At 47.4% G+C, this 23,433-nt stretch overlaps 1 protein-coding gene across 2 annotated transcripts in view; it reads left to right on the top strand.

Annotated features, from left to right (window-relative positions):
• The window catches only part of LOXHD1 (lipoxygenase homology PLAT domains 1), a 197,177-nt gene that overhangs the window by 143,979 nt on the left and 29,765 nt on the right, over window positions 1-23,433 (top strand). The window contains exons 32-37 of one of the 2 annotated variants that reach the window (XM_069568462.1): window positions 8,670-8,878; window positions 9,756-9,941; window positions 12,771-12,898; window positions 20,414-20,531; window positions 21,448-21,622; window positions 23,187-23,372. In XM_069568462.1, coding sequence (XP_069424563.1) covers window positions 8,670-8,878; window positions 9,756-9,941; window positions 12,771-12,898; window positions 20,414-20,531; window positions 21,448-21,622; window positions 23,187-23,372 — 1,002 coding nt within the window. The remainder of the gene's footprint in view (window positions 1-8,669; window positions 8,879-9,755; window positions 9,942-12,770; window positions 12,899-20,413; window positions 20,532-21,447; window positions 21,623-23,186; window positions 23,373-23,433) is intronic. The other variant, XM_069568464.1, reaches the window with a different exon arrangement.

Genomic DNA, 23,433 nt, shown 5'->3' with positions numbered 1-23,433 from the left:
GCGCAGATGGTAAAGACTCTGCCTGCAGTGCAGGAGACCTGGGTTCAATCTTGGGTTGAGAAGATCCCGTGAAGAATGAAATGGCAACCCACTCAAGTATTCTTGCCTGGAGAATTCTATGGACAGAGAAGTCTGGAGGGCTACAGTTCATAGGGTTGAAAAGAGTCAGACATGGTTGAGTGACTATCACTTGGAGAGGTTATTTGGAGGGCTGACAGTGTCTAAAGCACTTAAAATGTGTAGCAATTTCTTTTCCAGTGTCTTGGCTCTTTGCACTAACAGCAGAAACTAGAGGGTTTAGGTTTTGTTTAGGGGCCTTCAATTACTGGAGATGAAGAATAAGAATTTTGGCCATCTTTCTTTTAGATGACTCATCTAGAGTACAAGAGAGGTGGTGTGCCAGGTTAAATAACCTGGAGTAGACCTAGTGTCCCATTCCATCCTGGCCTTTTTTTTCTGGAAGGAAACGGTCCCTGTTAACAATTAATAAACATAAAATTAAAAGTTACCCAGGGGGATTAAATCATCTGAAATCAATTGTAATAGTTATGAGCAGGTTTATTAGATTTTTGTGTGCAAGCCTGAATTTTGTTTCAATCAACAGACTTTGGAAAAGCCTTAGGAATTGCCCAGTGAAGTCACCAAGTGATTGCCTGAGGCTGATCATATACAAGCGTACCTCGTTTTGACTTTATTTTTTTCTTTGCACTTCACTTTATTGTGCTTCTGGGCTTCCCTGGTGGCTTAGATGGTTAAAAAAATCCATCTGCCAGGTTCAAACCCTGAGTTGGGAAGATCCCTTGAAAAAGGGTATGGCAACCCACTCCAGTATTCTTGCCTGGACAATTCCATGGACAGAGGAACCTGGTGAGCTACAGTCCATGGGATCGCAAAGAATCAGCCACATCTGAGCAAATAATACACTTATAGTGCTTCACAGATTTTTCTTTTTTAACAAATTGAAGGTTTGTGGTAACCCTGCATGGGGCAAGTCTATCAGTGCCATTTTTCCAACAGTATTTGCTCACTTCCTGTCTTTGTGTCACATTTTGGTAATTATTGCATTATTTCAAGCTTCCCCTTTTTTGCTATATATTTACTTATAAAACTTGACTCTCATACATGATTTGATATCATGGCTTTCTAAAAATTTTATTGCAGTATAGTTACCTTACAATGTTGTGTTAACTTCTACTGCATAGCAAAAAGTATACATATCTCCCCTCTCTTTTGGACTGCCCTCCCATTTAGGACACTACAGTGCTTTAAGTAGAGTTCTCTATCTCTGCAGTACGTTCCCATCAGTTGTCTACTTTATACATAGTATCAATAGTGGATATGTGTCAATCCCAATCTCCCAATTCATCCCATCCCACCCTTTCCCCCTTGGGAAAGATTCCTTTCAAAATATCACTACTAATTGACCAGGCACCTGGTCACCCAAGAGATCTGATCGAGATGTACAATGAGATGAATGTTTTCATACCTGCTAACGCAATATTCATTCTGTGTCCCATGGATCAGGGAGTAATTTTGACTGTCAAATCTTATTCTTTAGCAAATACAATTCATAAAGTTATAGCTTCTATAGTGATTCCTCTAATGAACCTGGGAAACGTAAAATGGAAACCTCTAGAATGCACCGTTCTAGATGCCACTAAAAGTGTTCGTGGTTCATGGGAAGAGGTTCAAATTATGAGCATTAAGAGGAGCTTGAAAGAAGTTGACTCCAGCCCTCATGGATGACTTTGAGGGGTTCAAGACTTCAGTAGTGGAAGTTACTGCAGATATGCTGGAAAGAGCAAGAGAACTAGGCATAAAGTGGAGCCTGAAGACGGGGCTGACTTGCTGCCATCTCATGATAAGACTTTAACAAACAAGAAGTTGCTTATATGGATGAGTAAACAAAGTGGTTTTTTGAAAAAGAATCTTCTCCTGGTGAAGATACTGTGAAGATTGTTGCAATGACAACAAAAGATTTAGAATATTATTTAAACTTAGTGGATAAAGCAGTGACAGGGTCTGAGAAGATTGACTCCAATTTTGAAAGAAGTTCTAGGGGTAAAATGTTATCAAAGAGCATTATACACTACAGAGAAATTGTTCATGAAAGGAAGAGTCAGTTGATATAGCAAACTTCATTGTTGTCTTATTTTAAGAAATTGCCACAGCCACCCCAGGCTGGAGCAACAACCGCCTTGGTTAGTCAGCAGTCATCAACATAGAAGCAAGATCATCCACTGGGGGGAAAAATATGACTCACTGAAGGCTCAGATGGTGGTTAGCACTTTTTAGCAATAAAGTATGTTTAAATTAAGGCATGTGCATTTTTTAGATAAAATGCTATTGCACACTGTTGTTGTTCAATCACCAAGTTGTGTCCAACTCTTTGCGACGCCATGGACTGCAGCACGCCAGGCTTCCCTGTCCCTCACCATCTCCTGGAGTTTGCCCAAGTTCATGTCCATTGAATTGGTGATGCCATCCAACCATCTCATCCTCCATCGCCCTCTTTCCCTTCTGCCTTCAATCTTTCCCAGCATCGGAGTCTTTTCCAATGAGTCGGCTGTTTGCATCAGGTGGCATATCCACTGGGGAGCCAAAAAATTTATGTGACTCACTTTATTGCAATATTTGCCTTATTGCCATGGTCCAAGACTGAACCTGCAATATCTTCAAGGTATTTCTATAGTGAGATAGCAGGATGGACTCCCAGTTGTGATTCTAGACATCTTTTAGGATTTTCCCAATTAATAGTTTGCATCCGGTGCTGGGCCTGGCCTTTACCACCAAGCATATGAACTAGCTGACATGTTAGAGAAGCCAGGTTGATAAGTTTGAATGGCTATATTAAATCCCTCCTCAAGAAAATAATAGCAAATGAAGCAACTGACAAACAACTAATCTCAAAAATATACAAGCAACTTCTGCAGCTCAACTCCAGAAAAATAAACGATCCAATCAAAAAATGGGCCAAAGAACTAAATAGACATTTCTCCAAAGAAGACATACGGATGGCTAACAAACACATGAAAAGATGCTCAACATCACTCATTATTAGAGAAATGCAAATCAAAACCACAATGAGGTACCACTTCACACCAGTCAGAATGGCTGCGATCCAAAAATCTGCAAGCAATAAATGCTGGAGAGGGTGTGGAGAAAAGGGAACCCTCCTACACTGTTGGTGGGAATGCAAACTAGTACAGCCACTATGGAGAACAGTGTGGAGATTCCTTAAAAAATTGCAAATAGAACTACCTTATGACCCAGCAATCCCACTTCTGGGCATACACACCGAGGAAACCAGAATTGAAAGAGACACATGTACCCCAATGTTCATCGCAGCACTGTTTATAATAGCCAGGACATGGAAACAACCTAGATGTCCATCAGCAGATGAATGGATAAGAAAGCTGTGGTACACATACACAATGGAGTATTACTCAGCCGTTAAAAAGAATTCATTTGAATCAGTTCTGATGAAATGGATGAAACTGGAGCCGATTATACAGAGTGAAGTAAGCCAGAAAGAAAAACACCAATACAGTATACTAACACATATATATGGAATTTAGGAAGATGGCAATGACGACCCTGTATGCAAGACAGGGAAAGAGACACAGATGTGTATAACGGACTTTTGGACTCAGAGGGAGAGGGAGAGGGTGGGATGATTTGGGAGAATGACATTCTAACACGTATACTATCATGTGAATTGAATCGCCAGTCTATGTCTGACGTAGGATGCAGCATGCTTGGGGCTGGTGCATGGGGATGACCCAGAAAGATGTTCTGGGGAGGGAGGTGGGAGGGGGGTTCATGTTTGGGAATGCATGTAAGAATTAAAGATTTTAAAATTTAAAAAATAAAAAACTAAAAATTAAAAAAAAAAAAATCCCTCCTCAGATCTGTAAGGATCTTTGGTTGCTTTGGGAAAATCTTTGACTTTGGCTCACAGTTCAACTTTAGTCCAGGGAATATAAGAAATTAAGGATTTAAGAGGGAGGAGATCAAGAAGATAGAGTAGAAGATGAAGCTCACCTCCCACTATGAACATGTCAAAAATACATCTACATGTGGAACCGCTCTCACTGAAAACAAGCTGGAGAGTGGAAGAGAGAAAGAGCCACGTGGAGTCAGGTAGGAAGGGAAGAGAAGTGATCGGGTTGGGACTGGTGCCCTTAGGAAGGAACATAGAAGAGTCAGGAATTACATAGGCTAGGAGATCCTCCCTGGGGAGTGAGCAGTTGGGACCACATATTGGGCACCCCTGCCCTGGGTCTGATACTGAGGAGATGACTCCCCCTAACTGATTTGAAAATCTGTGGGACTTACAGGAGGGCTGTAAGAAACCTAGATTCCACACATAGGCATGCTTACTCCTGGGATCAAATAGGAAGAAGCAGACTGAAACTGCCCAGGACCCCTGGCCCACTTCCCACACTGATTGCCCACTCCACCACTCAGCTCCAGCATAGCTCCGCTAGGGTGAAGTCTGTCATAGCTGAGGAGAGTGTGCGATTGTGGGGAACAGAGACCGCTGGGACCTGGAATTCATCTGAATGGGGTGAGCATGGCCATTTCTGGCACTTGCAGAGATGATGCATCAAAAGTGCACTGAAGCTCTAATTGATATACCAGGACCGCCTCAGTGCATGCCCCTGGCCACACCAGGGGCCCACTCTGACCTCTCTCGCTGCAACACTACTCCCTTCTAGGATGAAAGTGATGTGGAAGTACACACACTTAGAAGAAATAGAACTGATTTGAACTTGACCCTCAGGACTTCTGCCTTAGCATGCTAGACCTCTGGGAGAGCAAACTCCAGGAGACGGTGAAGGACAGGGAAGCCTGGTGTGCTGCAGTCCAAGGGGCTGAAAAGAGTTGGAGATGACTGAGCAATGAACAACAGCAGCCCTGGACCTGACCCCAACCCTAGTAGGGCAGTGTTGGCCACTGAGCACTGCAGAAGCCCTGGCTCACACCTGGCTCTGGCTCCAGCCTCTCCATCTCCAGCCCCACTTCCCACCCCGGTGAGAGTTGCCAGCACATCCGAGGGGAAGACATGACCTGTGCTGACTCCAGATCCAGCTGTCTTGCCAAAGCCACTGGGCACACACAGATTGATAGGATTGCTCCCACACAAGGTAACTCTTTCAAGACTGGGACAAGAAACTGTTTTTTACCTAATTTGATAGAGAGAGAAGAAGTTAAGCAGAATGAGAAGGCAGAGGAATTTGTTTCAAATGAAAGAACAAGACAAAAGAGCCTGAAAAATGACAAATAAAACAGAGATAAATAATTTACCAGATAGAGTTCAAAGCATTAATTATAAAAATGCTAACTGGACCAGGGAAGAGCAAAGACAAACACAGTGAGAATTTTAACAAGGAACTAGCAAATATAAAAAGGAAACATCAGAGCTGAAGAATACAATAACTGAAGTGAAAAACACACAAGAAGGAATTAACAGCAGGTGAAGTGGTACCAAAAAAGATGTCATTTTCATCATAGGCGACTGGAGTGCAAAAGTAGGAATTCAAGAGATACTTGGAGTAACGGGCAAGTTTGGCCTTGAAGTACAAAATGAAGCAGGGCAAACGCTAACAGAGTTTGGCCAAGAGAACCTCCTCTTCCAACAACACAAGAGATGACTCTACACATGGACATCACCAGATGGTCAGTACTGAAATCAGATTGATGATATTCTTTGCAGCCGAAGATGGAGAAGTTCTATACAGTCAGCAGAAACAAGACCAGGAGGTGACTGTGCTTTAGATCATGAACTCCTTATTGCAAAATTCAGACTGAAATTGAAGAAGGTAGGGAAAACCACTAGACCATTCATGTATGATCTAAATCAAATCCCTTACGATTATACAGTGAAAGTGACAGATTCAAGGGATTAGCTCTGATAGACAGAGTGCCTGAAGAACTATGGACAGAGGTTCATCTCATTGTATAGGAGGCTGTGATCAAGACCATCCCCAAGAAAAAGACATGCAAAAGGCAAAATGGTTGTTGGAAGAAGCCTTACAAATAGCTGAGGAAAGAAGAGAAACTAAAGGCAAAGGAGGAAAGGAAAGATATACCCATTTGAATGCAGAGTTCCAAAGAATAGCGAGGTGAGATAAGAAAACCTTCCTAAGTGATCAGTGCAAAGAAATAGAGGCAAATAATAGAATGGGAAGGATTACAGATCTCTTCAAGAAAATTAGAGATACCAAGGGAATATTTCATGTAAAGATGGGCACAATAAGGACAGAAATGGTATCAACCTAACAGAAGCAGAAGATATTAAGAAAAGGTAGCAAGAATACAGAGAAGAGCTATACAATAAAGATCTTAAAGACCCAGATAACCATGATGGTGTGATCACTCACCTAGAGCCAGACATCCTGGAATGCGAAGTCAAGTGAGCCTTAGGAAGCATCACTACAAACAAAGCTAGTGGAGGTGATGAAATTCTAGTTGAGCTATTTCAAGTCCTAAAAGATGATGCTGTGAAAGTGCTGTACTCCATATGCCAGCAAATTTGGAAAACTCAGCAGTGGCCACAGGACTGGAAAAGGTCAGTTTTCATTCCAATCCCAAAGAAAGGCAATGCCAAAGAATGTTCAAGCTACCGCACATTTGCATTCATCCCACACGCTAGCAAAGTAATGCTCAAAATTCCCCAATTCAATAGTAAGTGAACCGAGAACTTCCAGATGTTCAAGTTGGATTTAGAAAAGGCCAAGGAACCAGAGATCAAATTGCCAAAATCAGTTGGATCATTGAAAAAGCAAGAGAGTTCCAGAAAAACATCTACTTCTGCTTTATTAAATATGCCAAAGCCTTTGACTGTGTGGATCACAACAAATTGTGGAAAATTCTTCAAGAGATGGGAATACCAGACCACCTTACCTGCGTCCTGAGAAATCTGTATGCAGGTCAAGAAGCAACAGTTAGAACCGGATGTGGAAAAACGGACTAGTTCCAAACTGGGAAAGGTGTACGTCAAGGCTGTATATTGTCACCCTGCTTATTTAACTTCTATGCAGAGCACATCAGACACAACTGAGCAACCGAACTAAACTGAATTAAGCACTTTGATCAACTGTGGACAGGCCAGTGGGGTTCTTTTTGTAAAGATGAAATACAGCCATGGGCAGAAAACAATGCGGATAATTCCAGCCAGGAAGGACTAGTCTGGAAAATTTTCAAAGGGCTACAGGTTGCATAACCAAACATCCACTTCATCAGGGCAATGTCTCCCAAGCTATTTAGGAAGGTCAGCTGGGAGAAGGTTATTGTTTGTTTGTTTTAAATTTATTTATTTATTTTAATTGGAGGCTAATTACTTTATAATACTGTGGTGGTTTTCACCATACATCAACATGAATCAGCCATGGGTGTACAGATGTCCCCCAATCCTGAATCCTCCGCCCACCTCCCTCCCCACCTCATCCCTCTGCGTTGTCCCATGAAGCTTTGAGTGCCCTGCTTCATGCATCAAACCTGCACTGATCATCTATTTTACATATGGTAATTAGGAGAAGGTTTTCCAACCTGTTTCAGTTCGTAACTACAAGTAACAAACATGGAGCATTTCTTTTCTTACTCATAAAAGTTCAAAGAGAAACATAGGACTGATACAGCAGCTCCAGCGAATTCAGGGTCCTAGGCTCTTTCAACCTGACCAAACTAGCAGTCCTCCAGGTGGCTTCCATTGTAAAAGTTGCCCATGGTTCCAAGATGAACTGGAGCCGGAGCTCCAAATATCACATCCACATTCCAAGCAGAATGATTAGAAGGGTAAGGAGCAAAAAGGTGTTCCTCCCAGTTGAGTAAGACCCTTTAAAAGAAAATTTCCCAACATCTTATATATCATGACCACCCCTAGCTGTAAGGAGAATGGACACTGGCTGGGCAACTAGAGCTCTAAGCATATTTCCTGAGCAGGTTTTTATGCTGTTTAAAACCTGCTTTGGAAATGAATGCCTTCTAGAACTTTCATTTATTATGTTACACATATAAATACCGTTTTATTTTTCTTCCCTCAATTCCTGCTTTTCATGAGAACTTGCTTTTGCCAACCTCATTTTTACGTCCATAGTGTGCTCCTCAGGCGTCTACCCTGTACTTGGGTAGCAGTTATAGCTCTCGCCCCACTTCACATGCGAGTGCTGGGTGCAGCTAAGCTAATTGGTCAGTGGGGCTTTCAGATGTCACAGTGATCTCTCTTTGATCTTCATTTGGGAGTTACCAACTCCCTCACTCCGTGGAGGGTGCATGCTAAGTTGTTTTAGCCATGTCTGACTCCTTGCGACGCTGTGGACTATAGTGTGCCAGGCTCCTCTGTCCATGGAATTCTGCAGGCAACAATACTGGAGTGGACTGCCATGCCCTCCTCTGAGGGATCTTGCCTACCCAGGGATCAAACCCACATCTCTTAAGCCTCCTGCATTGACAGGTGCGTTCTTTACCATTCACGCCACATGGGAAGCCCCCTTGGAGGGTAGACACTCCCCACAGATAGCTCATCAGTCTGAAAAGCTCTGTTATACTTTGTCTCAGAGACAGGGGGCTGAGATCAGTGCCTCCAGAGGTCATTTCCAAGTCTCCAAGCCCACCCTGGTCCCCCCTGGTCTGTGACGAGGCTGGGCTCCCACAATCTCTTGCAGTTATTCCCTACTACGTGTCAGTCAGCACGGGGAAGCACAGGGACGCAGCCACCGACAGTCGGGCCTACGTCATCCTCATCGGGCAGGAGGACGAGCGCAGTAACCGCATCTGGCTGGACTATCCCCGGGGGAAGAAGGGCTTCAGCTGCGGCTCCGTGGAGGAGTTCTATGTTGCTGGCTTGGATGTGGGCGTCATCAAGAAAATAGAGGTGCTGGGCTCTAGGGCCTCAGGGTGGTGACCCCCAGGGAAGGAAGGAGCTGACCTATACACGGGTGGGAAGCTGAGCGGGCCTGACCTGATCCCTGCTCAGAGCAGGCAGCACACGAAGAGCTCCTGGCCTCTGTCTCCAACTGGCTGGGTGACCTTGGATGCCTCACCTGCCCTTCCAGCTCCGTTCTCCACCCACCCAGAGGGGATGTCTGTGTATTAGGTTTTTTTTTTGTTTAATTGCTCTGTAACAAGTCACTACAGACTTAGTAACCTAAGGCCATACAAATGTATGGCCAGGAGTCCAGGCCTGGGTTAGCTGTGTCTTCTTCTCAAGGTCTCACTGGGCTGAAGTCAAAGGTGCTGCCAGGGCTCTGGTCTTGTCTGAGACTTGGGGTCCTGTCCTAAGCTCAGTGGTTGTGGGAGGAAATCAGTTCCCTTGTGGTGGTAGGACCAAGGCCAGGGGCTGCCTACATTCTCTGCCATGTGGCCCTCTCCAAAGCCAGGCAACGGGTTTCCTCAAAGCCATTCAGAGAGGATCTGTTCTGTTTCAAATCTCTGTGATGTCTTCCCTCTCTGATGTCTACACCCGCTTTTGAAGGGCTCGCCTAATTAGGTCAGGCCCACCTAGAATAATCTTTTGATGAACTCAGGGTCATCTGAATAGAGACCTTCATTGCATCTGCAAACGCTCTCCACCTTCACAGGAGGGACTTGGATCAGTGAGTGCAGAACACGCTGGAAGGCAGCACTGAAGACGGGGGGCGGCGGGGGGGGTAGGGTTGGGGGGCTAGCAATTGGGGGAGGGGATGCTGAGCCTGGAGGGCTTCTTGCCCTGTTGTGCCCCATCCTCACAGCCCCGGTGTGTCCCCGCCTAGCTGGGCCATGATGGGGCCTCCCCCGAGAGCTGCTGGCTGGTGGAGGAGCTGTGCTTGGCCGTGCCCACCCAGGGGACCAAATACATATTGCGCTGCAATTGCTGGCTTGCCAAGGACCGAGGAGATGGCGTCACCTCCCGTGTCTTTGACCTCCTGGATGCCATGGTGGTGAACATCGGGGTGAAGGTATAAGGGGCACCTGTTTGTGTGGATGGCATGGCATGGCAAAGGGAGCGCCAGGTGAAGGGGGTGAGTGCAGGGGAGATGGAAGTGGGAGAAGGAGCAGACTCAGCCCTGGGGCACTGGCCAGGGCTGCAGCCCTTTGTACCAGCCAGACCCACATTGCTAGGAGCCATGAGCCTCAGGTGTCTTCTTGTCTGCAGCTGTGTGGCCTTGGGCAGGCCATCTGGCTTCTCTGGGCCTTGGTCTTCTCACATAGCACATGGAAATAATGCTTTCTATCCTCTCCCATGTAAGGTATTGATGAGAACTAATGAGACCATGAACAGTCCATGGAAAGCATGCTCTACATAGATGTACAGAGTCATTGTTCTCCAAAGGATGTTCCATTGACACCAGTAGGCTGGTGATGGGGACAGATGGCCTTTGGGATGCTGTGAGCCCCTGGGTCTCAGTGCAGTGAGAGCTATCTGCCCAAGGTCCCCCTTAAGTGGAAAAGGCTAGAAGGCAGGTGCTGAGTGCCTGTCCCAGCTCCACCTCTAGCTGGCCAAATGACCTGGGCTGAGTTGTATGAAGTCACAGGTCGGTGCCAGGCAGGAAGCAGAGTGCCTGGGTGCTGGACCCAAGGACACGTGGTCAGCTGATGCCCCAGACGCTTCTGTGTCACGTGACCCTGCAGACTTCTCTTTCTCTGAAAAGCTGTGGGGTCAACAGAAGGTCCCAGCCCTCATCTCTGTTCCTGAATCCAAATCAATGGGCTACTAGATTTAGGTCGGAAGCTGTCCCACAGAGATAAGAAGACATCACCCTGGACCTGAGTGTGCCGTGCCTGTACTGTATGTGGAAACAAGGAAGGGCTGAGTTATGGGCTGTAAACTCTATTCGGGCAGGAGTGTGGATCCCTGCCCATCTCCTTCCTGCTGCAGAGCCGAACTTCCTACAGCAGAGACACCCCCTCCCTTGCTCAGCCATCTGCATCTGTGGCCAGACAGTCAGTGGGGAGAGCACACAGTTCTTCCGGGGACCTCTGTCCTGACCCAGTTCTCAGCATGCATGTGGGTGGGTGTGTGTGTGTGTGTGTGTGTGTGTGTGTGTGTGTGTGCCACCCCCAGTGCACATGCACACCCCTTCTCAGTACAGCTCACCTCCCTTTGGGGTCTTTAATCTGTGGAAATCCAAACCCTCACACCCCAGTTATTCATGTTACAAAAGAACACAGGTTTGTCACTTTACAAAGAACCTGAGGGCTCTTTGGACTGGCCACCTCCCCAGGACATTTGATATCAGACTGGAATTACAAAAGCCTGTTTCTGTGTCTCTTTCTGGAAACACATCTATGGCATAAAAAGAGATGGGTCTGTGTAAAGAAGAGAAAAAAGATGGACCCAGAGAAGACAGGAGTCTGGCGAGCCCAGTCTTAAGGGGCCAGTCTCCACGGGGCTTCGAGTGCTTGCTTTGATTGTTCTGAGTTTGCTGGGTAAGAGCCGAGCAGTCAGGCTTCTGCTTTCATTCCCGTAGCTCCGTGCTCACCACACACACCCTTGTTAGGTGGTCTAAGAGGATTTTCCTGGGAAAGCAAAGTGTAGTTCAGTTATTTCCCTGGCAAACGTGTCCTCCTGGCCAGGCCTGAAATACTGCTTCTGACCTTGCAATGTGGTGGTGAAGGTTCTCCGTGCTGCCTGAAAAGGGCAACGTCAGGGGTGTGATCACTGACAGGAATAACACAGGTTCTGAATCTGAAGGCAACTGGTGGTGGGACTCCGGCATCTGCGACAGTGATATTGCAGTGTTGGAGCCCCTGGGGAAGGGACGGGCTGGCTATGGGTACCTGCAAGGAGATAGTCAGCATGCCGTGTCCTTGGCCGTGTGTGCAGGCCTCTCCTGAACCTTTGAGACCTAACTGGGCACCTGACAAGAGGCTGTGGCATGAGAGGCCAGGGGCCAGAGGACACTCCAGATCAGGGGTGAAGATGGCCCCTCTTGCCCCGAGGCCACCCCTCAAAGGAAGAACCAAGGCAGGGGCCTCAAGGAAAGCACCACGCTGCAGGGAGCAGGCTGTTCTCACCTCCTCTGGCAGAGACAAAGAGAACACAGCCTCTTTGGCACAAACCTCAGGCCTAAGGGCAAAACTCCAGTCTAAAGTGAAAAGCACCTATGATAGGTGGCTGGCCCACCCCACAAGCGAAAGAAGGCAGAGGTCCCTCAACCAGCAGCCCCGACACACTCCCCATCACTGACGCGCAGGGTGAGCTGGCCGTGACATGTAAGAGGGACGGTCCCCTAGAACTGCTGTGGCCCCTTGATGCCAGGCCCAGAGTGGGCACCAAGGCGAGGTGTCTGTGGCTCTCGCAGCTCTGCATGGTGCACATCTCTATTTACGGAGAGGAGGCAGAGGCTGGAGAGGGCGGGACATCTGCCCAGGTTCCACAGCTAGCAGCGGGGATGGCCCTGGGGTTCCAGTGGCGCCCTGCATGTCTCCAAAAGCCACTGTGCAGCCAATACATGCAGCTGGGATGAACGGACTTAGGTCGGGCTTCTACAAACAAGGAGGTCGGTTAATGCTGGGGCGATCTGTCATGTTCCTACTCCACACGTGTTCTCTCTCAGAAACTGAACTCCTCTCCAGCCCTGAGCCGGGCACAGCTGGGGACAGGGACAGTGACATGGCCTGACTCTTGCTCTGCAGACACTCACGGTTGCTTAGTGGGAGGGCTCTTTTCAGAGTGGTGGAGCTTGGAGGATGTGTTCTTTTGCCCCAGCGAGAGTGAAGTATAATAAATCGCCGGGGGTGATGGTTGAGGCCAAAGCCCAGGACTCGCATCCCTCTCGGGACAGGTGCTGTACGAAATGACGGTGTGGACAGGGGACGTGGTGGGCGGTGGCACCGACTCCAACATCTTTATGACCCTCTATGGCATCAACGGCAGCACAGAGGAAGTGCAGCTGGACAAGAAGAAGGCCAGGTATCTGGACATGACCTGTGCTCCTTGCCCCTTTGCCCCTCCATACACCCAATCCTCCACCCTCCAGCCCCATCCTGCTTTCAGCCAGACTACCCTCTGACTCTCCCCTCATTCCCTGGGGCCTTCCAGCCTCCACACCTCTGTCTGTGTGATTCATCCCTCCTAGAATGCCTTTCATCCACTCTTTCTGTTGCAAGACCTTTCTGTTTCAAAGGCTAGCACAAATCTACCTTCTCTAGGAAGCCATCCTTGATCACTTCAGCCCATAGCCCTCTTTCCTTCCTTCCTTCTGTCACTGTAAAATGTTCATTGTAAGGTCTGGAGATTAGTGGATAGCGTTGTGTCATTGTGAATCTCCTGCTTTCATTCTTTTTACTGTAGTAATGTAACCTGTTCATATTAGGGGGAGGTGGCTGAAGGGAACACAGAAGCCTACTCTATTTTTGTAACTTGCCTACAAGTTCAAAATAATGGCATAAAAGTGAAAAAAAAAATTTGAATATTAAAAAACAATTAAACACCAATATCAGGCACTGTTTCAGACACTGGAGATGTTGCAGGAAGGAGGACCCCTTCCAGGGCCCGAAACTGGGCTCTTGTCTAACACTCGGAAATGAATTGTCCGAGGAGGCACATGTGCTGACAAAGCAAGAGAATTTATTGGGAAAGGGCACCCGGGTGGACAGCAGTAGGGGAAGGGAACCCAGGAGAACAGCTCTGCCACGTGGCTCACAGTCTCGGGTTTTATGGTGATGGGATTAGTTTCCGGGTGGTCTTTGGCCAATCATTCTGACTCAGAGTCTTTCCTGGTGGTGCATGCATCGCTCAGCCAAGATGGATGCTAGTGAGAGGGATTCTGGGAAGTGGACGGACACGCGGTGTCTCCTTTAGACCTTTCCCGAACTCTTCCAGTTAGTGGTGGCTTATTAGTTCCGTATTCCTTATCAGGATCTCCTGTCATAAAACAACTCATGCAAATGGTTACTATGGTGCCTGGCCAGGGTGGGCGGTTTCAATCAGCGTGCCTCCCCTAACAGAGAGACAGTCCCACTGAGAAGAAAATATGCTCAAACTCATGAAGTGTAACACCTGAGGGGACCGCAACAACAACACGGACACTGATGTGGCCTTATTTGGTGTTGGACATTTCTCTAAGCCCTTTGACTGTATTGATACACTTATTTCTACCTACAACTCTGTGAGGACTGTTATTATCATCCCCATTTTACAGATGAGAAAACTAAGACACAGCAAGGTCAAGTCATGCTGCTAAAGGTCCCATAGCCAGTAAGCTTTGGCCCTGGACAATGCACCCAGGTGGCCCCAGTCTTAAGCCTTAGGTTTTACTTCCTCTTAAGATAGTAATCAGTAATGACAGTATTGGTGGACCTCTTTAGTCCTTCCAGATAGCACCTGTCTGCGTCTTTCATTAAATCCCCAACTTAGTCCTAGGTTTTGTTTGGTTTTCTGTGTTCGGCCATTGTCCTCCAAGCCATCCCTGATCCCTGATATCTTAAGCATCAGAGGGCAGAGACCCAGAACCCAAGCCTAAGGCTTGTGCAACCTACCCACAGCCACTCGCCTCTGAAGCCACACTGCCGTCTCCCACAGATCTTGCCCAACTTCTTAGCAATGTCTAAAACCCTTCCACTAAAGCTGGCGGGCAGAATCCTTTCTGAGCTCTCACAGCTCCCACCTCTGGCCTTGCGTGTGTCAGGCACTCAATAAGTACGTCTGGAGGGTGGCAGAGGTAAGGATGGGAGGGATGGTGCTTGAGGGGGATGAAATTGCTGCAGCTCTTGGCGGCCAGGTAGAGGCTTCTTCTCATGGACAGAGCAGTCCATGAGAGTGGGAACTCTGCTCATCTTATGCAGCTTGTGTCTGAGGGGATCCGATGAGAAGAGTTTTGGCCTCTCTTCTCTTAGCACTCCTATGCTCTTATTATGCAACTCCTGTTTCCTCCTGGAATTCTCTCCTGAGCTGTTCTCCCCTGATAGTGATTGTAATAATGGTTAACATTCAATGAGTGCCTACTCCCTGCCAGGCACCATTGGAAGTGCTCTCTCTCTATATATAGAGTTAATATATACAAATAATAATGTTTATATTAGCTGTAATAACTATATAATTATATATATTAACTCACAACAAATAAAGTGCCTGAGGCATAGGAGGGGAAGTAATTAACGCCCCAAGGTCACTCACGTAGTCAGCAGAGGAGCTGGGATTTGAACTCATGTAATTGTGGAAATAAAACAGAGGTCAAATGAGAACAGAGGCTGTATCTTTCCAGCTTGCTGCAGCAACAGTGTGAGCACCATCACTCGGTTTGGCAGAGGCCAAAGGCTCTCAGGATCCTGGAAAAGCTTCAGAGTGCAGCATTATTTGAGGCATGGGAGAACTGGAGGAGAGCTAACTAGAATCGAGGCAGCTCATCTGATTGGATTCTGCTCAGTCACTGAGTTGTGTCCAATTCTTTGTGACCCCATGGACTGCAGCATGCCAGGCTTTCCTGTCCATCATCAACTCTTGGAGTTTACTCAAACTCATGTCCACTGAGTCACTGATGCCATCCAACCATCTCATCCTCTGTCGTCCCCTTCTCCTCTTGCCCCCAGTCTCTCCCAGCATCAGGGTGTTTTCCAATGAGTCAGTTCTTCACATCAGGTGGCCAAAATATTGGAGTTTCAGCTTCAACAACAGTCCTTTCAATGAATATTCAGGACTGATTTCCTTGAGGATTGACTGGTTGGATCTCCTTGCTGTCCAAGGAACTCTCAGGAGTCTTCTCCAAAACCACAGTTTAACAGCATAAATTCTTCGGTAATCAGCTTTCTTTATAGTCCAACTCTCACATCCATACGTGACTACTGGACAAACCGTAGCTTTGACCAGATGGACCTTTGTTAGCAAAGTGATGTGTCTGCATTTTAGTATGCTGTCTAGGTTGGTCATAGCTTTTCTTCCAAGGAGCAAGTGTCTTTTAATTTCATGGCTGCAATCACCACCTGCAGTGATTTTGGAGCCCAAAAAGATAAAGTCTGTTACTGTTTCCATTGTTTCCCCATCTATTTGCCATGAAGTGATGGGACCGGATGCCATGCTCTTAGTTTTCTAAATGTTGAGTGACTGGATAGGGGGGTATCTTTGGATTTATCTAGTTGGTCTTGAGTTGGGAGTGGGAAAAAATCAGGAGGGCAGATTTGACTGAGTCCTGAGCGTCGTGGGCCCACTGCTGGCAAGGCTGCGGTCTGGCGGCCTGGGGTGGCTGCGGCAGAGCCAATGGGCAGAGCTCTGTTATCCTCGTCAGTCTGTGGCCAGCCTCCTCACTCTCTCACAGTCTTCACCTCCATGCTTTGACCTTAATCTCCAATCCAGCTCCCAATCCTTGGAATTTCTCAGATTGATTATCCCACTCCGACATTCCACCTTATTTTAGAGATGTACATTATTGCTGGTGGGAGAGATAGACATTTCTTTTCTGGTGGTATCTAAACTCCAAAAATGCTTCTGAAAGTCACACCATTCTATCAATGCTTTGAGGCACCTTGTTAAAGAATTTTGTTTTTCTGATTTAAGATTTATGCTGTGAGAAGAGCCATCATTTCTTAAATACACTGGTTTGCAAGCTCAGGTCTCTTACCCCAAATATAGTCTGCTTTATTTCATTTGCAAGTGGCCCAGTGTTTGGCCTGTGTCTTGAAATCCTTGTTATAGATGTCAACATCTCAACTTGGGGACTCAGACAGTGAGACCCACTGGGTTTGTGTCATTCTTATAGCTTAGTGCTGTGCAAAGAGATCCTCCCAAGAAATGGCACGTGACCAGAATGGAGGCGGGAATGGGCATGTGTCTAACAGAAGGCATTGTGTGGGTTTGCCTGCTGCAACAGCCCTGTTGTAAAATACTGTATCTAGAGGTCAAACTTGATAACCATTCCCTCAACCCCTCTCCCTAGTTGAAGTCCCCAACTTGTCATCTTGCCACTTTGGGGGAAACTGTTCATAACTAATTCACTTTGAGATAGTGGTGAATTGATGTGGTATTCAAAAAAAAAAAAGAAAAGATACCCTCAAAAGGAAATGCTTAAACCTAAAGAATATGTCTCTAACAGTGGAATTTGAGGCAATTAGTGTCTCTAATGGAGACAGGGATTCCTTTTAGGCAAAGAGATGTTTTTCTTTAGAGGAAATTAAGTGCTTGTAAGGAATCATCCCGAGGCCCAGTGGAAACCCCATGAACTAGGAAATTTTTTGGTCTGGAAGCAAACCAGATTGTCAGAGCTCTGTTGGGTTTGCCCTTCAGAATGGCCCCTGGCTTCGACTACGTACAAATCTTCCCAGCTTCTTGGCAATGTCTAAAACTCTTCCATTAAAAACTTGCCCTTGCAGCCTAAGGCTTGGGCCTGGTTAGCCTCAGGCTGTCCTCCGTCAAGGAGACCACTGAGCGAGTGGCTGCTGGGCCCTTTCCCAAGGACATTCTTTGATGCGTGGAGAACAGAAGGAAAGCAGAACAGGAAGGGAGAGAGGCAGCGAGAGCTGCTGAGCTCCTTGGGGTGGATGAGCAGGGCACAGCCTGGGCCTTCAGCAGCCCGTCCTTCTGAGCCAGAGGCAAGGGCATGTGGCTCAGGGGTGGACCACTTCTCCAGCAGTGGCCCCTCAATGTGGGAGCCCTCCCACATGTCAATGGCGTTGTCTTGTGAGGGTGTGGGGAAGCAGGAAAGAGGTGGCTGGTGAGTCGTAGAAGGATGAAGTTCCCTTTAGAATGTGGGCTTTATATTCGGAGGAGACAGGTGTAATCGGGATTTAGCCTGCAATGAAGGACTAGGGGGAAAGTATAATCCAGGCTTCAGTTTTCTAAAAGAAAAAGCCTATTTCTCTCCCCCTTTTCCTTATACCTGCCTGACCATAAAATCTCCATAAAGGGGAGATTGTTGGTTAAATTCAGATAGTGACAATTAAAGAAAAAGATAAAAAGAATTCTAACGTTCCTTTGATCTGCAACATTATACACCCAGCAAGAGTAAGGAATGAATGAGTTGAAAGATTGTTGAGGTCCTTTAATGGACCAGAACCTGGTGGTCCAGAGTCGATGATGAGAAAGTGAAAGGAGAGAGGCTAATATTTCCTGGGTTACACAGCTGGCTTTCGTGTTCCAGGAAATCAGCCAGAAATGGACAGATAGAGAGAGAGAGAGAGAGAGAGAGAAAGAAAGACATGGGGACCAAAGCTCTGATGGAGAAAAGGTGTTTTAATCAACATGGTGTGGGCATAATACTGTCTTACAAGGCAGTTATTCTCAGATAAAGATGAAAATTCCAGACTTGCAAAATTAGGCGATCCATATTAAAGAAAGAGAGAGACTTGTAAACAATCACTTTACCATATGGCTCACAAGAAGGAAGAGGGTACTTATCAGTGTATTGAAAAACTAGCAAAGGAAATGCCTGGATCCCTCAGCCCCAGGAGAGGCTTGCCTCTCCTCTTAATTCCTGAATATTCAGGAATTAATAAGGAACAGAGGATTCCTGACAGATCCAGAACAGCACACAGGAAGCCTCCTGTTAAATGCTTCCTGACATTTGAGAGAATCCCCACTTTGTGAGATGAGCTTGAGCGGAATTTCTGAGAACTGCCTTCCAGTTTCCACATGACCGGGAGACAGACAATTTAAACTAGAGCAGGAGGAATTGGGGGCAGACTTCTGGGAGAGTGTTTTTACTTCTAATAATCGCAAAGTACATGAAGCAAGTTATCAGAAGGGATTAGGCCTCTTCCACCGCTTTGAAGACAAGGAGTAGTTAGTTTTTGGTTTGTAGCATTTGCAGTTCTAGCTCCCACTGGTGATGGCCTCTGTTTTTAAAAAAATGTTTGCTCAAGGAAGCATAAAATTGCCATGCAGCGTCATATCTTCAGTGATACCTGTGTTACCCCCAGGGGGGGGTGGGGTAACAGCATGCATCAGCATCTGGAATCAGTGAGCAGTCAAGCAGTGTCAGCACTGAAGATCGCATTATGCATGCGGCACCATGAGAAGAGCAGTAGAAACAGAGACAGAGCATCGCTAAGATGATGCGGTCATTTCGGGAGAAAAGCAGTAATAGCGGCAAAAGCAATGTCACCTGCTGTTTTACAGTCATTAGTAGTGTTATCCGACCAAGGGCCGCTGCATTCAGTTGTGCATATCACTTCAGTTCAATTCAGTTGCTCAGTCACGTCCAAATCTTTGCGACCCCATGGACCGCAGCATGCCAGGCTTTCCTGTCCATCACCAACTCCCAGAGCTTGCTCAAACTCATGCCCATTGAGTCGGTGAGGCCATCCAACCATCTCATCCTCTGTTGACCCCTTCTCCTCCTGCCCTCAATCTTTCCCAGCATCAGGGTCTTTTCCAGTGAGTCAGCTCTTCGCATCAGGTGGCCAAAGTATTGGACTTTCAGCTTCAGCATCAGTCCTTCCAATGAATATTCAGGACTGATTTCCTTGAGGATGGACTGGTTGGATCTTCTTGCAGTCCAAGGGACTCTCAAGAGTCTTCTTCAACACCACATTTCAAAAGCATCAATTCTTTGGTGCTCAGCTTTCTTTATTTTCCAACTCTCACATCATACATGACTACTGGAAAAACCATAGCTTTGACCAGACAGATGTTTGTTGGCAAAGTAATGTCTCGTTTTTAGTATGCTGTCTAGGTTGGTCATAGCTTTTCTTCCAAGGAGCAAGCATCTTATAATTTGGTGATTTTGGAGTCCAAAACATCTCTTATTCTTTCCATTGTTTCCCCATCTATTTTCCATGAAGTAATGGGACTGGATGCCATGATCTTTGTTTTTTGAATGTTGAGTTTTAACTCAACATTCACTCTCCTTCTTTTTCACTCTCCTCTTTTACTTTCATCAAGAGGCTCTTTAGTTCTTCTTCACTTTCTGAAGCGTGGTGTCATCTGTGTATCTGAGGTTATTGATATTTCTGCCAGCAATCTTGACTCCAGCTTGTGCTTCATCCAGCATTGTGCATATTGTGTACAAAAAGAAAAAGGTGAATGGTACTGTCTAGAGTTGTACAGTGCACAACCTGCCCCACCATTCATAGCAGCCATGTCACTCATAAAGCCTCATTGCAAGCTTTGCAGAGATGGAATTCTTTTCACATTTGAAATTGATTTCACATCCATTTGGTCCTCATAACAGTTTTATGAGATTTCAGGGACAGTGTCATTTTCCCCAGACTACAGATGAGGAAACCTAGTCCCAGAGAGGAGCTGGGACTGTTCTACGTGGTTAACACAATGAAATTAGTACTCAGAACTGGTAGCTCTTGATTCAGGGCCATTTCTACCAGCAATTCACTTAACCCAGCCTTTCGAGAACACCTCTGGATGCAAGAGACAGGCTACTGCGGAGTCACTGGGAGCTGAGAGGCCTCTTCTCTCCTTACCCCGAATCTGTCTTCACCATGGCCTCCCCCCTCACCTTGGCCAGCCTCCCTCCTTCGTGTCCCTCCTCTCCATCCCCAGATTTGAGCGGGAGCAGAATGACACCTTCATCATGGAGATCCTGGACATCGCCCCATTCACCAAGATGAGGATCCGAATTGACGGCCTGGGCAGCCGGCCCGAGTGGTTCCTGGAGAGGGTAACACGGCTGGACCTTCACCCTCCCTTCCTCCCACTACCCACCCCTACTTCCTGCGCCTTTGGGTTGTCAGTGGGGTTTGTTAATGTGCAGATGTCACCTTAAAAGGTTGTTACCTGAGTCTGCCCCAGATAATATGCCCCTGGGTGTGAATTAATCAGGGAATGTAGTTTTATTTATTTGTACCCAGTCAAAACTGAATGAACTGCCAGGGAATACAGCCTGCCCAGTCAGTGTAATGTGGACAGAGACCAGTGTGAGCCTCCTGGAGGGAGCAAATTGGGAGGAGTGAGAGGGGAGCAGCAGGAACTGGGTGGCAAGGTTCCCATGGTGGGAACCTGAGGCAGATGGTAGGGAGGCTCCCAGCTCCCCCATGGTCTCAGTGAGCGGGCTGCCTCTTCTTCTCTGAGCCGCCCTCTCGTCCCTTATCCATCAAAGACCATCTGTCCCGAGTCCCCTGAGGCTCTGCTCCCCTTGTCCAGCCTTTAGCAGACTTTTCTTGAGCCAATAATACAGTGTTCCCTCCAAGGACAATCTGGCGAACTTGGGTCCACAGTTTTGTGGAGTCTGTGGCTGAAAGTGGCTTGGTTGGTCTATTTTTATGTCATTAATTCAGCAGACATTCCTGGTGCACAGTTACAGGCCCTCCTTGGAAACATATTTACATGAATTGCCCACTTCCAGCTCACCAAGTAAAGTTAGTCATGGCGGGGGCTTCAGACTCCATGCCAGGCCCATGGATTAGGGTCTTGTCCTGGAGAGGACCCTTTCCTCGTGCCTCGAGTCTAAGTCAGAAGAAGTTGTCTCAGGCCTGGGATAGTGGATTCCAGGGTCCAGACAAGGGGGCCGCGTTAGTGGGTGGGCAGTCGGTGGGGCTGAGGGAGGTGCTCACACACTGGCCGGTCCCCCCGCCCAGATCCTCCTGAAGAACATGAACACGGGAGGCCTGACCATGTTCTACTATGGAGACTGGCTGTCCCAGCGGAAGGGCAAGCAGACGCTGGTGTGTGAGATGTGTGCCGTCATCGATGGGGAGGAGATGATGGAGTGGACGTCCTACACCGTCTCGGTGAAGACCAGTGACATCCTGGGTGAGTCGGGGGCGGAGCGCTCCCTTCTGTGTTCACTGCCCACTCACCTGCCCCTCTCAAATTCTGGCTCAGGTCCCAAGCTCTGGCCAAGGCATTTTGCTTTGGTTAGCCTTTCAAAAGTAAGGCTAACTCATTTCCACAGAGTGTCATCTTCTGCAAAGTATTCCTTCCCATGACTGATGTGGCTCTGTCCTTTCTGCATCAGGAAAATGCGAGAAAACGGTGCAGGGGTTTGGCTCACAGGCCCTCAGTCCTTTGCTGCCTCCTGAAACCCCTCAGCCAGGTGCTATTCATCATGGCTGCCTTTGGGCCCCTTCCCACATCCCTGTGCTTGGCCACCGTCTTCTGTGCCAGCTTTGGCCTGGGATCTTAGGATAGGGTAAGTCCTTGAGCCCACATGTGAGTGACATTCGAGTGCAGCAGTGACGGCGAGGATGTGACAGAGGCTGGCACAGGTGTACCAGGTGCTGGGAACCTACAGGAGGGCACCTTCCCTAGCCAGAGATTGGGGGCAAAAATCAGGGAGGGCTTCCCAGAGGTGGTGCCAAAGTGCAACCAAAAAGACAAACAGAAACCAGTGAGGCAGATGGGACACCAGAGGAAGGGCCTTCCAAGCAAAAGCACCAATGCAGGCAGAGGCCTGCAGCTGAAAGGGAAGCAGTGGGTGCTGCCTCCCTCCCCTCAACCAGTTCTGTCCCCTGGGAGCTGGTGCAAGGACCCTGAAAACTCACACTACCTATAAATAGTAGTGAGGGATCCCTGGTTGGCCCTGCTAGTTCACACTTTCAACAGGGAAGCTCTCTGGGCACAGTGATAGGCACCTCTTGCAAATGAAGCCAAAGAAATGAAGCTTTCCTAAATTGGCAGCTCAGGCATACATGTTGGGTCAGGACAGCTGGCAAGGCACCAGATTTGTGGCACTTCCTTTCTTCCTAAGAAAGAAGATTTCACTCTCTTTGCTCAAAGTTCCGAGTGTTCATTCATCTTCAAGTCCCTCATCCCTTCATGATGCACCCTCAGAAAGTAATAAGTTCATTGATAATCATGGAGTATGTATCAGAAAAGTTTCAAGGGGTCACCTCTCCCAGAAGCCTTTTCTTTCCAACTGGGTCACTACTTCTATTTGACTTAAGCAGACAATGAGCAGCTCTAGCATGGAATGTCAACCAGAGGCAGATGTGGGAACAAAGAACTTTCACATTGTATAGGAAGGTGTTTATTTCTAAACTGTAAAGCCAGTCTACATGGCATGCCTTTAAGGATGGGTATATTTCCACAGAATACATGAGTTCTTGTACCAAACCATCCACTGGGGTCCCATCCTGCTAACCAGGACCCCAGTTAACCCAACAGCATTAACAAGGCTCAAACATAAGACAAAGGATAGAGTTGTAGACCTGGGAGCCCCAGGACACTGACCAGCCCTTTCTGACCTCATCCCTGGCTTTGACGACTCTGAACTTGCCCACGTGCACCCCTGGCTCCTCCCTAGATCCCAAGAGTGAAGCCAGAGCAAGAGGGCTGTGATTCAGAGAGGCCAGAACCCTTGTCTTGTGCACCCCAGGAGCAGGCACCGATGCCAACGTGTTCATCATTATCTTCGGGGAGAACGGGGACAGCGGGACCCTGGCCCTGAAGCAGTCGGCCAACTGGAACAAGTTCGAGCGGAACAGCACCGACACGTTCAACTTCTCCGACATGCTGAGCTTGGGCCACCTCTGCAAGCTGAGAGTTTGGCACGACAACAAAGGTAGCTCAAGGTCAGGGTGGGGGAGGGCAGACCGCAGCTCTTCACCCAAGCCCCTGCCCAT

This window comes from Ovis canadensis, chromosome 23 (genome assembly GCF_042477335.2).
Source record: "Ovis canadensis isolate MfBH-ARS-UI-01 breed Bighorn chromosome 23, ARS-UI_OviCan_v2, whole genome shotgun sequence".
NCBI lineage: Eukaryota > Metazoa > Chordata > Mammalia > Artiodactyla > Bovidae > Ovis > Ovis canadensis.
Note: the sequence above shows the minus strand (reverse complement) of the source record. Positions and strands in the feature narration are given on the sequence as shown.